Source organism: Chenopodium quinoa, unplaced genomic scaffold (assembly GCF_001683475.1).
Source record: "Chenopodium quinoa cultivar QQ74 unplaced genomic scaffold, ASM168347v1, whole genome shotgun sequence".
Classification (NCBI taxonomy): domain Eukaryota; kingdom Viridiplantae; phylum Streptophyta; class Magnoliopsida; order Caryophyllales; family Amaranthaceae; genus Chenopodium; species Chenopodium quinoa.
Window position 1 is genome coordinate 2,504,129 of NW_018744662.1, and position 14,111 is coordinate 2,518,239.

The following is a 14,111-nucleotide window of genomic DNA, read 5'->3' on the forward strand; positions in this document are numbered from 1 at the left end:
CGTAGTTTTGATAATTTCATCAACGTTTAATTTATACCATAGTGGCATATATAATATTCAAGTTTAAATATATTGAATCTTTAATAAAATAATAATAATAAATAAAAAATGTATGTAGGATTGTATTGTGTTTGTAGGGTGTTAAAATGTGTATATTGTAGAAACAAGTTGATATAGACATATAATCACGGGTTAATAAATAGTTGATGAGTCGTCTAATCTAAGTAACACCTTGTTTCTTACATTACCATCTTGTTTTCGTAGTTGTCATTCATTAGTACCTTTCCATGGTACTTTCCCTTTTTTCTCTTCTATTTCTTAATCTTTTTTGGCTTTATTCTTCACGTTATTATTATTGCTGATTTTCTTCCCATTTTTTTCATCCCACTTGTATTGTAGTTATAATTAGGGATACTATGATATGAATGTAATCTTCGAGATTTAGCGTATACTCTTATTTAACTAACAAAAGTTCCCATATTTCTTTTATTTTTCTCCCGTCAGATAGTAACTTATTGTACACCCGGTTTTTAAAAACATTTGTCTTAAATATTGGTGGTACTTACGGTCCTATAGTATACTGAATTTTTCTTGATATTTTTCACGTGCATGTATACAATAAACTTATATACTACCTCCGTTAACTATTATTTGCAACAAAGGGGTATTATTTATAAGGTATAAAATATTTCTTTATTGCAAATAATAATTAACGGAGGTAGTACTTGCTCATACTTTGGCCCTGTTCTCTTCACCCTAATTTTGCTGAACTGAAATTATTTTTACTGAACTGAAATTATTTTTGCTGAACTTAAATTATTTTTACTAAACTTAAATTAATTTTACTGAACTGAAATTATTTTTGCTGAGCTGAAATTATTTTTACTGGTATTCTATTATAATTCTTCTTTAAGAAAACTGAATTTTACTGAACTCAAAAGATATTGAATAATATGAAGTTTCTCAGAAAGGTTATAAGATTTTTTTGACTGGATTTTTCCTTAAAAATTTTTTTTATTGAATTCGAGTATAAAGAGGATTTCAAATTCAAAACTAACCATTTTATCAACAAAACAAATGGAAAAGAATAAATATGAAAAGAAACTTACTTGAAGCCAACAATAGAAACAAGTAAATTGACTTGGTAGCTAGAATTGTGGGCATAGCAAGTAAATTCACACAGTATAAGCCATAACAATGTGACCCACCTAAGTTTCAAAACATAACTAAAATAATACTATAAAATAAAATAAATTTTATTTTAAAAAAAAAAAACATCATAAGACAAACATAAAAAGAATATAGGATCAGTTTTGTAGAATCTTTACTTCATAAGAGCCTCATCATTGAGCATTGATTTCTTCAAGTTTTCACTTTACTGTGATTATTTTTGTGCCACGTACTAAACTTGGTTAGATTATTAGATTTTTACAGTATACTGAGTACTTTTTACTGACTATTTGGGTTTTAAAAAACCTGACACATAAACCTTTTAAAATGAGATTGTCATTTGTCACTAATTTAGAGGATGAAACTATTGGTTTCTATTTATATTATATACACTTCTAGTTGTATCTAATTGTTTAAAGTTTAAACTATGATCAGCTTGTTCTTTGAAAAAATATTAAAAAATACTTAAATTATGAGCTTGTTAATTAGTAATTATTGTTGATTAGATAATTAGTGTTGAGAGTAACATTCTACCGAGTAATTAAGTAATTATTGATCAATCTCTTTACACCTAGAGACAATAAATTGTGAAATCCTTAACTAAGTAATTTGTCATCATATGTCTTACTCTGTACTAAATTGTTATTGTAATTGTCATATATATTACCTTGTTTCTCAGTTCGGCATTTTCTTGTTGTTTAACATCATTCTTGTTTAACAAAACACAAGTGTGAATATTAGTATATGCTACCTCTGTTAATTATTAGGTACAATAAAGACGTATTATATATGAGATTTAAAATAAGAGTATTCTTTTGTTGCACATAATAATTAACGGAGATAACTAGTATTATTTTTTGAATTTTGATATGAATTTTTTCCTTGATGAAAATTGGTAAATCCCTTGAACGAAGCCAAACACATGCATACAAGTAAAACTAGTTATTGAGCACATAATTTTAATTACCATATATATTGAAATATAACAAAAACATGCCTCAAATTTACAACCTTACACCAATTATAGAGACCCAAAAATTAAAACAAGGCATATATTGGGAAGAAAAGGGGGAAAAAAAAACCATCTTATACAGTTATAGGGAGAAAATTTTAAAAAAGATAAAAAAAAGGCCAAGAAAATATTAACAAAGTCTTGTTGGTCTATTGTATGTTGGGGAGCTAAATGATTTGTTATGCTTCGCCATTTTGGACATTTGACTCTTCATTTCCTTACACAAATTCTCCAATTCTAACACTCTCCATTGCATTCTTTGCATGTTCAACTTCATGTCTTCACTTCCTTGTGATATACATTCATCATCATCTTCTTCATCTTCAACATCTTCGTCGTGATATTGATGTGTTGTTACTCCTTCCGATCCATATACAACAATTTGTTTGTTGTTACTCTTGTTTGTACTAGGGCTCTCACAATAGTATTCCAATTGATTTGCTTTTGTAGGGGGCTCATAATTTGCATGTTTTTGAGAAGCAAGTGCTTGAACTGCAACCCTAGGAGGAATCCTCGGGTTCTTTGCTAGGTCCTTGCATGCTTCTAAGGATAGTTTTTCGTAGTTAAGACATCGACATAACCTTGATCGTTCTTCAAATGAGAGGGTCGGATGAGACTGCAATTATTAAATAAAAATGAAAAATAAAAATTATTGACTTACTTATCATATGGTACATACGGTATTATTCATTTCATTATCAAACTCACATTTAATTAAAACTATGGGACAAATAAAGTAAAAAAGTAACGAGCACTATGTTAATGCTAAATTTTAATAACGAACTCACTCGTATGTTTTATATGAAATTATTGGACATATGATGTAATAAACACAATACATCCATGTAGTAGCTCTTTAACAACTAATAATAGATGTATCTAAATCTTGTTCAAATTTTGTATTTTTGCTATAATATCCTTGCTACTTTTTTAGTAGCCACTCAAAGCACATTTATTAGCCACAAATTATTTTCGTGATTGTTCTTTTAGGAGTTGAGTGAGTGGGTGTGTGGGGTCCACATGAGGGTAATGCCTAGATTAGATTGGGTATAGTTACTAAATCAGTCAACTTTGGCCCACATATTGATTTAATTCTTGTCCCAAGAGTAAAGGCAAGAATCTTCATTGATTGAATAAGCAAAAATGTTATGTGATCATGTTCATTGATTGAGTTCATAAGGCATATGCAATTAGGTACGAGGCATGCCAAGAAAACTTAAACATAAACGAGTGGCAGAGTCAGAAATTTTCTTACTTGTATTAAAGACGGTATTTATTGGTTTTATTTGCTAATTTAGTTAACATCTATTTTAACTAAAAAAAAAAAAAATTTACCGTAAATCACAATATTGTTTGTCACGCACCCCTTTGTAATAAATAATTAATTCAAATGATTTCCTTAAAAAATAAATAAAAAATAAATAAATAAATAATTCAAATGTTATTGATGATTATACATTAAGAATGTGAAATATAAAAAGGGTTAAAAGTAGAAGTAAATGGTCAATTATAATTTTAGATGTTGACAATTAAGAAAAACATCTCAATCGATCAACTATGAGCCATGTAATAAAGAAAGAGCATGGACCATTTCCTCCATGATTTTTTAAAGTAATCTTAACTAAAATTATGATCTTTGGAGTATGAGACATCACTATACAATCTATCTATTAAGATATTCAACTACTCTCACTCTTTCACTTTTTTTTTCAAGTGTGTGACATGCTCCGCTAGTAATTAAGCATAATTATTTTCAATCTATTCGTGCATTATTTTCAAGTGAATGTGACATAATATTTAAGAACGGACAGGAAATTTACAGAATTTAAAACCATTGCATCATTTACAGTAGTAAAAACTCGACGACTAAAGCAATTAAGACACTAAAGTGCAAATATTTACTCGTGATTGGTCTAAATTGCATACAAGTATAAAATGGTGACGTTAAATTGAACCATATTATAATTTAATTCAATACACATCTCATTTTAATTTTAATTATGACTTATTTATTTATTAAAAATGTAAATTTTACTGTATTCTGAAAAATGATGGGACACGTGTCACACAGAACTCTTACTAGATCGGCTTATGGACATAGTAGCATTGTATGTAGTACTAAGTACAAAGTAAAACATTATAAGAAGTAGCCACCAAGGATGAGTATGTAGGGAAGGGCAGTGGGGGAAAGAGAAATAAGCCATGTAACAAGAGGAAAATGTCATGTTCATAGCTAATAGGCAGGGAATCCTTTGTCTTATTTTCTCACCCTTGTCTCCTTTGTATTAAGTCTTTTTGTAGTCCTTAAAGTTTTAGTCCAAAACTACATCTATCACCCCAACTCATCAATGGATAACAACCAAACTTTAACACCATCAATAATAAGATGCCCCCAAAATGGAAAGAATCAATTTCAAACCCCATCATTTTTACAAGACAATATTCACCATACGAGACACAATCATAGTCCGTAACAAAATACAAAAATATTATCTTCATGATAAACAAAAGTGTTAATCTAGTGGTAATTCTGTAAATAAATTTTTATTATTTTGTTGATTTATTTACAAAAATGCCACTAAATAAACAATTTTTATTTATCATGAAGATAAATTGAGCCTCTCTCGTTAATTATGCGGCTTATTTTTGCAAAACTTACTATTTCTACTTTAACTCATGTTTTTAAGTTATCTTTATTTTAGTTTAGTTACACCCGCTTATTTTAATAAGTTGAGGAGAACAAAGCAGAAGTAAAGAAGGTGGCTTGCAGACGAAAAGTAAACACAAATAGTAAAAAGAACATGTATTTGTTACCTCAAGGTAGATATCAATTGCTCTGTAGACTCCATCAAAGCAATCCCTAGCAGAATCTGGTAAACTTTGAGCAACACCTATGAATTTGGAGATTTTCAGGTTCTGATCAGGTGAAATTTCTGCCAAATACTGATCAACCAACCACCCCACTTTCTTTAATCTTGCTATTGAAACACCTTCACAATGTACAAACACTCTAATCAATCTTATTACAAGATTAACATCATAAACACCTCCAACATGATGATTCCCTTCAATACTATGTCCTGATACTAACAGATCATCGAGTTTCGCTAAATCGAGCATACTGCCTATTAGTCTCTCCAATCCACTTCTGCAGACTCTGCTGAGTCCAAATCCTGTTACTAGCCTCATTACCCAAAACAATGCTCTGCAAGAAAATGCAGTTCTTCCCATCAGAATCACTCCATAAATCGCGGTATCTGCAAGCCCACTGTAATCAGCTTTCGAGTATACAGAGCAGTTCTTCTTGCTCTGAAGCGCGGTTTTAAGGTAATGAAGCGCGAATTTGGTGAGCAACAGGCTGTTATTGTCACTCCCAAAAGCACCCAAATTCCGAATTACCCTCTCTATTACCATTGGAGATAGTGTAGCCAAATCATCAAACCACCAAGCCTTTGTGTTACTACTAGTAGTATTGCTAATGGTGTTATTGGTGCTTGAAGATGACAGTGGTTTGCTCAAATCTGGTGTATTAGTCTTATATGATGAATTCGAAAGGCGAAGTCTACGAGACATTGTGTTATCAGGAGAAGATGAGGAGGAAGAATTCGATGAAAAGATAAGGGATATATCAGAGTTTTGAGCAATTTTCGCAAGCAAAGTGGTAATGAGTTTATCAATGAGATTACTTGAATCGGCTATTGTGAAAAAGGGTTCACAAGTTCTTAAACATTCAAGAACATCACCCCAAGACCAATGAAACATTTCATCAAGAAAAGTTTCTGATTGTTGAAAAAGATTGTAACTTGAGTACTTATCAGTCATGTTCAGAAAAATCGAAGCGCAATAGAGCTGACAGACATTATGAACTGTGATTGGAATTCTACCATTGTTGTAACAGAATCTTGAAATTAGCTCAAACCCATCTGAACCTCCAGGAAAATCTTCAAGGGTAAAGCTTAATTTCTTGATTTGAGTTCTTTTCTTTTCTTGTTTGATCAATTTCCTGAGTTTTCCTGAAAAAGCTGAGACAATTTTCTGCAGGAAAATTGAACACAGAAATTAATTTTCCTGTTGAACTACTTATCAATTAATAAGATATGATTTCTTTTTATAGAATAACAATTATGTTAAAGCATTAATCCCGAAAAGATGAGGTCGGCTACATGAACCAAGATTTTATCAGGAGTGGCCGTCTTGTGGGTAGTTGATAGAATTGATGATAAGAAATAAATGTGTTACATAAAATAGACATAGATAGATAGATAAATACCTGATTGAGAAAGAATGTTTGTTGGCCATTGATATGGATTTGAAGATCACATTGGTCTGCCATAATTTGATGGTTATTTACATTGAATGAAGCTTGAAATAGAAAAATGAGAGACAGAAGAAAAGGGGTGATATTCTGTTATCTGAGAGTTGGCAGGAGGTGAAGTAGACAGTGTGGTTTGGGATATAGAAATTAGGATAGCATGTGTGTAGTGTGTTGGCAGATAAACAGGAAAATATTGCTGTCTTTATTAATACCTTTGCCACAATATTATATATATATTTTTTTTTATGGTGTCGATTTTATATATATATTCAGTCCGTTTTATGAATTATGAGTTTATGACAATGTAACATATATGCTTGTAATTTGTAAGTGTATAACTTTGATCGTTAATATATGAAATGTAGAGATATTTTACAATGAGAAATGAGAAAAGCCAATAAAAGATAAAAACGTGACTCACGTCATCAACATGATGTGTACGTACAAAAGATTGACCCTTATACAACGGCGTTGTAAAAAGATGAGACGGTTGTTATTTACATTCTGATTAAAATAAAAGGTTAATTATAAGGAACTGTCCTAAAAAAAACAATTTATTATGAGGTTTTAGACTAAAGAAATTTTTAAAACAAGGAACCTGTGGTTCATAATAATTGACACATATATTAACCTATACATTTAAATAATTAAATATTTATAGAAAGTATAAAAAATATTGTTGATATAATGAAACTTTAAAGTTTAAAGTATTATATTCTTAACAACATTTTACATACTAATAGTACATTTGTTTCCAATCTATCAGTACAATAATATAGTTAAAAGTAACCTATGACTAGTTAAAAAAGCGAACGTGTGTCAATTACTATAGAATAGAGAATTATTTACTAGATAGTTATTCAGAAAATTTATAATCATTGGTAGAGTTTGTAAGTAAATAATACCTTGCTCACTAGTAGAAAAATGCAAATGAGCATCGGTTCAAAACTAGCTTTTCGCATCAGTTTTGAATCGATGCTCAATTGAGGGTACGAAAAACTTATATTAGAGCACTCTTTCTAAATTGCATCATTCGAAGCTTCATACTTGTCGATCACAACTAATATAACTAATTTTTAGTTTAAGTTATACTCCGTAAAAGATTTTCACAAGGCCACGACTATATGTCTCCTTTACCACCTTACATATTTTCATAAATTAATTATTGAAGTACTCTGCATTTTTTTTAATGACGGATATAAATCATTTAAGTTAGTCAAAGAAATATGTGTGAATTATATAAAAGAATAATACGACCAAAATAAAGTGTAACTTAACCAATAGATCTTGACAAATTATCCTTAAAATTGTAACATAATCAGCCTTTCTTCCAACTTGTTTCCTAGTTGGTGAGAATTAAAAAATTGAGGTTAGATGGTTTGATTATTCGATTTGTCTAGTATCCACCGAGTAAATTGACTTCAAGTTGGTACTATAACTATACTGCAGTATTATTTTTTTATATTACTCTCTTAGAACACCAAAAAAATAAAATAAAAATAATAAATCCCTTAAACTCTTATACTACTACCTCCGTTACATATTATTTGCAACGATTTGACATAAATTAGAGAGGAAAAATGTCTAATCGTTGCAAATAATATGTAACGGAGGTAGTATTTTGTTTACTTACTTCCTTCTTCTATTTAGATACCAGATGTTTTTGAGAATTACTTCGTATTTCTCTAATACTGTCAGATTTGACGTCTATATGAAATCAGCATCTTTATTTTATTTTTTTTATATATATATATTTTTAGGGAAATTAGCATCATTACATTATATTTTTATCAAGTTGTCACAATTTTATTAGAAAAAAATATATAAGTGCTAGGTAGTGGTTTTGCCAATATAAATCCAAGTACCCCAAAAGATGGTTTTTGTAATAGTAATAATAATAGAAATAAATTTCATAAGTTTTTTAAAACCTGTGAACGACATATGTGCCAACATAGTGTAGTGATGTCTTCAGTGAACATATAATTTGAAATGTTTTTAAAATTTATATCTTAATTTATGAATTGAGTATAGTTTATATGGCTCTTAATTGTGGATAGTATGTTCATGTAGATTTAATTATTTTTTTGACGGGACATATGGATTTAATTAAGAACGAACATCTAGTCCGTTTATTACTTAACTAGTGAACATTATGCATTCATGAGTTCACAGTTTTCAAACAATATGTTTATTCAGGATTATGATGTGTATCATGGTTATTAATGGAAACTATTAAGACTTATCATTCTTGAAATTAGTGAATATAAAGTGACAAAATAATGTCTTAATGATATGACTCAAACAAGTGTGTAACTAGATTAATAGAAGAACTATAAACTGATATTGTACGTGTCATGCAAAACACCTGGCATTGAGTGTTCGGACTAAATTAAATATTCCCATGATACGTGAGCTTGAAATGAGATATAAATCAAGTAATCTTTATCCTCAATTATCTCAACCTCATAAGGTGAGGAGTAACTCCTCATTTCTAATGTGAAAGTGCGAAACAACTCATTGGACACAATTAGATAGAGGTTCAAATCAACACAATTTTTCTGTTTAGATAAAAGTTAATACATGCATATATTCCATGACAATATTTTGACAAAATATAAATTATAAACTATAAATCATGCATGTCAAATTGACAATTAATTAATTGTAAGAAATTGATATGTTTATTTCACGTGAGCCTATGTTTGCAAGCTAAGAGAAGGATTAAATAAAGAGAAGAGAAGAAGATGCATTTTATCTAGCTCATAATATAGTCAGAAATGACATTTATTAAATTTTTGGCAAAAACAAATCTTTTGAAAGATAAATAAAATAAATAAAAATGATAGGAATAAAATTAAATAAAATTGTCTTTTGTGAGTGACAAAGTTCTGCCAAGTCAAGAAAATGAATAGTGGGTATCCTTTGTCCCATGTGTTAGCACCTTTGGTTCCCTTGTTGGTTTTCTTGTTAATTTGGATTTTATGGGGTACACTACATTTTAATTACATGTGAACCAAGGGACCCAGACAATTACCTCAACTCCATCACATTATACCATCTATCCATGGAGAAAATGAAACCTAAGCCATAATTACTCAAATCAATTGTTTTTTTATTACCATAGTTGATTGATTGATAGCGGTTTTAAGCTAAACAAAATCAATCAATCAATATAATCAATTAAAGTTTTAATCCCATAAGTGGAGTCGGCTATATGAACCCAATTTGATTATTTCATGAAGTAATTGACAAAAATCTTCCTCTTCTATCCCTTATGATCCAATGTCTCATCCTCATGTAAATTCATATACTCCATATTATTATGATCTGAACTCCTTCCCACAAAGTCATAGATAGTACTTGGAAAATTTGTTTTTTTGTAATAACCAACTTAAAGGAGTAATTAGTTTTTTTTAATTAATATTATTGAGGGAAATCGCTTCTAAAAATAATTATCAATATGATTCACTTAAATACTGTATTATTTTTTATTTTATTTTTTTTAGGGGAAAATACTGTATTACTTAATTACTGAAAATTTGTCAAAAATCACTATCTAAAAAGGAGTGTCTTTAATTTTAGATGTTGAAAAATTCTTGCTCATTCTTTCTAGTACCCCAAAATCAAGACTTTTTTTTGGTTCTAGAGATTAATATATATATAAGCTCTTACTTTTTTTTTTCTTGAAAGAATATAAGCTCTTACTTAACAATCAACCTCTTATTACTTCAAAGTGAAGCATCCAACTTGTTTGGTAGCAGATGCCCTCAGTTAGGGGGCTTATTCACTGTACACAAATGAAATTTAGAGCTCACAAGATCCATAAATTGAATAAACACTAGCCTGACACAAGTAACAATAATAGGAATATAATGTTGATTATATGACTTATTCAAAAAACAAGCAGGGTTTAGCTCACTTGGTAAGAGACTTGAATTATCTTAGATACTATGACTCTAATAAGATTTGAATCTTACCAAGTGAAATATGACCTGACCTTTCCTTATTGTTGAACAAATAAAATTATTTTTTTAATTGGGTGAATGCGAACTACTTGGCTAGTTAAAATTAAAAATAATATCTATAAATTAAATTGAATCACGATTACATCATTATCCTTGCTGTTTTCTTTACGCCGAGGATAACCACACAATAAGAAATGGAGCAAAAAGGATTATAGTTGAATGATTGTATATTCCTAGGGTGGAGACAAGACTTTAATTAGTAAAAGAATAATTGTAATGTGCAAAAATTGATGAAATAATGATGAGAATATCCATATTTACAAAAATGAGTAAATCAGATGTAGCAGGCAATGATAAGATTCAGAAGCTCTGGGATTTCTCCCTACCACTTCAATCATTTTGTCACGGAAAGATAGGCTACTTTTATCTTATTTCCTCCGCCCTTAATTAACACCAATATACTCTCTAACTTTTTAAGTTGATCGATACATAAATTAGCTATTAATAATCTATATTTTTGAGGAAAAAATTGAGACCACTGGTTCCAATTATGCCTGGTTTAATCTAAAAGGTCTCAATTATTGAGTAACCTAATTAAGGAGATCCTAACTATAGGTGGTCAATCTCGTAAAGATGCCAATAGTTAGTTTAATAAATGAGCCGAGGTGGAACAAATTTTGAGTCTCATTTAATATTTAAACTAGAACACGAATATAGATATATTCGTTCAAATATGTTCATGAACAAGTCGTTTATATATGTTCATGAGCTACTCAATCTTTTATTTATATTTGTTATCTACTCGTTTATTATTTATGTTTACAAAACATTCGTTTAATTGTAATAAAATGTGATATCTCGAAGATGCAAAGTACTTTTATGGGAAATATAGCTTTGATATAAAGTGTGATCATTTTATAACTATTTAATTATTTATAAACATTCAACTTAATCACAATTATCAATTTATATCTAAATTTTATAATTAAGATTTAACCAAAGCTAATTTTGAGAATTTTTCAAATATCAAAAGTGCAAAGCTCATTTATTAGAGAATAATACTCTTAATGTTATTTAAAAAAAAAAAAGAATTAGAAGAAGAAGAAGAAGAAGAAGAAGAAGAAGAAGAAGAGAGAATAAAGCTTATTATAATTAAGCTAGTTTATGAAATACACTCATTTATTAGCTCATTTACTATTTGCAAACACTATAGTTTACTACTCCCTCCGTCCCAAAAAGAACGACCCATTTGGGTTGATTACGCGGGTATTAAGGAAGTTAAGTAAAAAGAAGTAAAAGTATATTGGAAAGATAAATTTACATGGGGTTTGTAAAAAAATAGAGAGAGAAAGTAATAAAATAACATGGAAAATGAAATTTTTATATGGGAAAGCTAATTTTGCACAAATATTGTTGCAAATTGGTGGTGTTTTAATGCAAATGGGTCATTCTTTTTGGGACAAAGTTTTGGCCAAATGGGTCGTTCTTTTTGGGACGGAGGGAGTATATGAACTAAATAGATTTTTAAGCTCACATAAAAGCTCGGGACTGTGCTCAGACTTGCTTAAGTTAAATGAACTTAAGGATGAACAAAATACTCGGCTCGGCTCATTTACACCCCCTAAATATATTTTTCAATAATGAGCAAACTCTCAACCCTCCCTTTTCAATAAGTATGCCACATCATAACACAGATAAAAAAGGTAACCAATTTATTAGCCACCACTTATCAACTTATCGTACACAAATCAAGCAAGAAAAAAGAGGGGCAAAAAAAAGCCCAATATAGAATAATGAATGAAAATTTAAATTAGTAGTCCAAAGGAAAAAAACTATAAGATCTAATCATTTTTTTTTTTTTGTGCAAGTGAGGGGCAAGCCCCAACGAAGACAACTAAACAAAAACAAAAACAAAAGGGAAAAACACAAACAAGACAGAAAAAGAAGAAAAAGAAAACAAAACGAAACCCAAAACTACTGGAACACAACTCAGCTAAGCCTCATCCCTTGGAACAAGCCTCGCACGAGCAACTCCACACAAGTCCTCCAATAAAACGGCCCGAAGATCCGAAGAGATCGCCTCAAAGATCACTAGCTTTTGATCAGAGTTGACACCATAGTTCGCCAACCAATCAGCTGCTCGATTGGCTTCCCTATAGCAATGACTCATCGTCACTTCCCAACCTTGACAAAAAACGGGAGATTTACACTTACGAATAAGATGAATATATGGAGAGTGTGGAGGGCAATCCTCCACCAAAAACCGAACCACTACCTCCGAATCAACCGCCAATTGTACCCTTCGATGCCCCGCATTCCATGCCACCACAAGTCCTCGAAGTACCCCTAACAACTCAGCCTTAGTATTCGAGCACACACCACAATGAGAAGCATAAACCTAGAGTATTTCCCCATCAAAACCACGAATCAACCCACCAGCTCCAGCTCTGCCGGGGTTACCTTTCGAGGCCCCATCCGTATTAAGTTTGACCCACCCAACTCTAGGAACTTCCCAACGAATAAACACCTCTTTGCGCTTAGCAATTCCAGCAGAACTCCTTCCCAAAGGTCTATCCAAGGCACGCTTCACATCACCCACCCTAGCCATGAGAAAAGCAATCTGATCAATGGGAATGTTAGCCTCTCTCGCAAACACTCTTTCATTCCTCCATCGCCAAAGCCACCATATGGTTAAAGCAAATACAATAGCACGCTGCTCACCCAACTCAGAAGAGGTAGTCCCTATGTTAAATAAAATCCAATCATTACAGGACATATCTGCATCCAAGCTAGAGACACCTACTCCAAGCTTCATCCAAATTGCAGTAGCTACAGGGCATTCTCTCAAAATGTGATTCGTGTCTTCCACTGCCATTCCACACACCTTGCACCTTGGATCACTAGTTAGCTTGCGCAAGAATCTATTCATATTAGACAAAATTCTATCGTGCATCACAAGCCAAATAAACATATGAATCCTTTGAGGCACTGGCGTTTTCCACACACATTTCCAAGCTTGCCTCAACTCAGTGCTGATGGGAGAATTATTCCGAATTATATCAATAGCAGAACTAATTGTAAACCCTCCAGAAGCAGCCCCATTCCAGAAAACTTCATCTACAGCACTCTCATCCTCAACAACCTCGAAAGAGGCCAATTCTTCCAGCACACTGTTAGGCAGAAATTCAGCAAATAATTCAAGTCTCCAACCTGTATTCGAATCCCAGAATTCGTTTACTGTGGCTCCTTGAAGATCAGCAGGTGGAATAGGGTCAGCTAACTCAATCAGAGGCTCTTTCGAAGCCCACCTATCCCTCCAAAAAAGATCTAATCAATATTCATGCAAGGATTATAAGATTACGGGGTTTTGGGTATTAACAAACCTACCAACTTGTTACTTAAAAAAAAAAAAAAAAAAACAAACGAGCGGCGCTAAGTAAACTTAAGTTCAAAACTAAACTAGAACTGCAATTCTAGAGTTTAATAATACAGGGAATTTAGGTTTCGGTCCAGTTCAATTCCATCTCGATCATTCCATTGATTATGTTTATACACCATGCGCGGTCGCGCGGAGATTTGCATTTGGCAAAGGTTTTACGGCTCACTTTTGACACGAACCTACCAAATTTTATACACAAAGAAAATGGGG

At 31.2% G+C, this 14,111-nt stretch overlaps 1 protein-coding gene across 1 annotated transcript; it reads right to left on the minus strand.

Annotated features, from left to right (window-relative positions):
* Window positions 1-2,094: 2,094 nt before the first annotated feature.
* On the minus strand, window positions 2,095-6,796 carry LOC110702029 (BTB/POZ domain-containing protein At3g19850-like). Its single transcript, XM_021879670.1, has 3 exons — window positions 6,453-6,796; window positions 4,997-6,217; window positions 2,095-2,798 (listed from the first exon to the last, which is right to left on the minus strand). The coding sequence occupies exons 1-3, from the start codon at window positions 6,513-6,515 to the stop codon at window positions 2,313-2,315; spliced, it is 1,770 nt and encodes a 589-aa protein (XP_021735362.1). The 5' UTR covers window positions 6,516-6,796; the 3' UTR covers window positions 2,095-2,312.
* Between the last annotated feature and the right edge of the window lie 7,315 nt (window positions 6,797-14,111).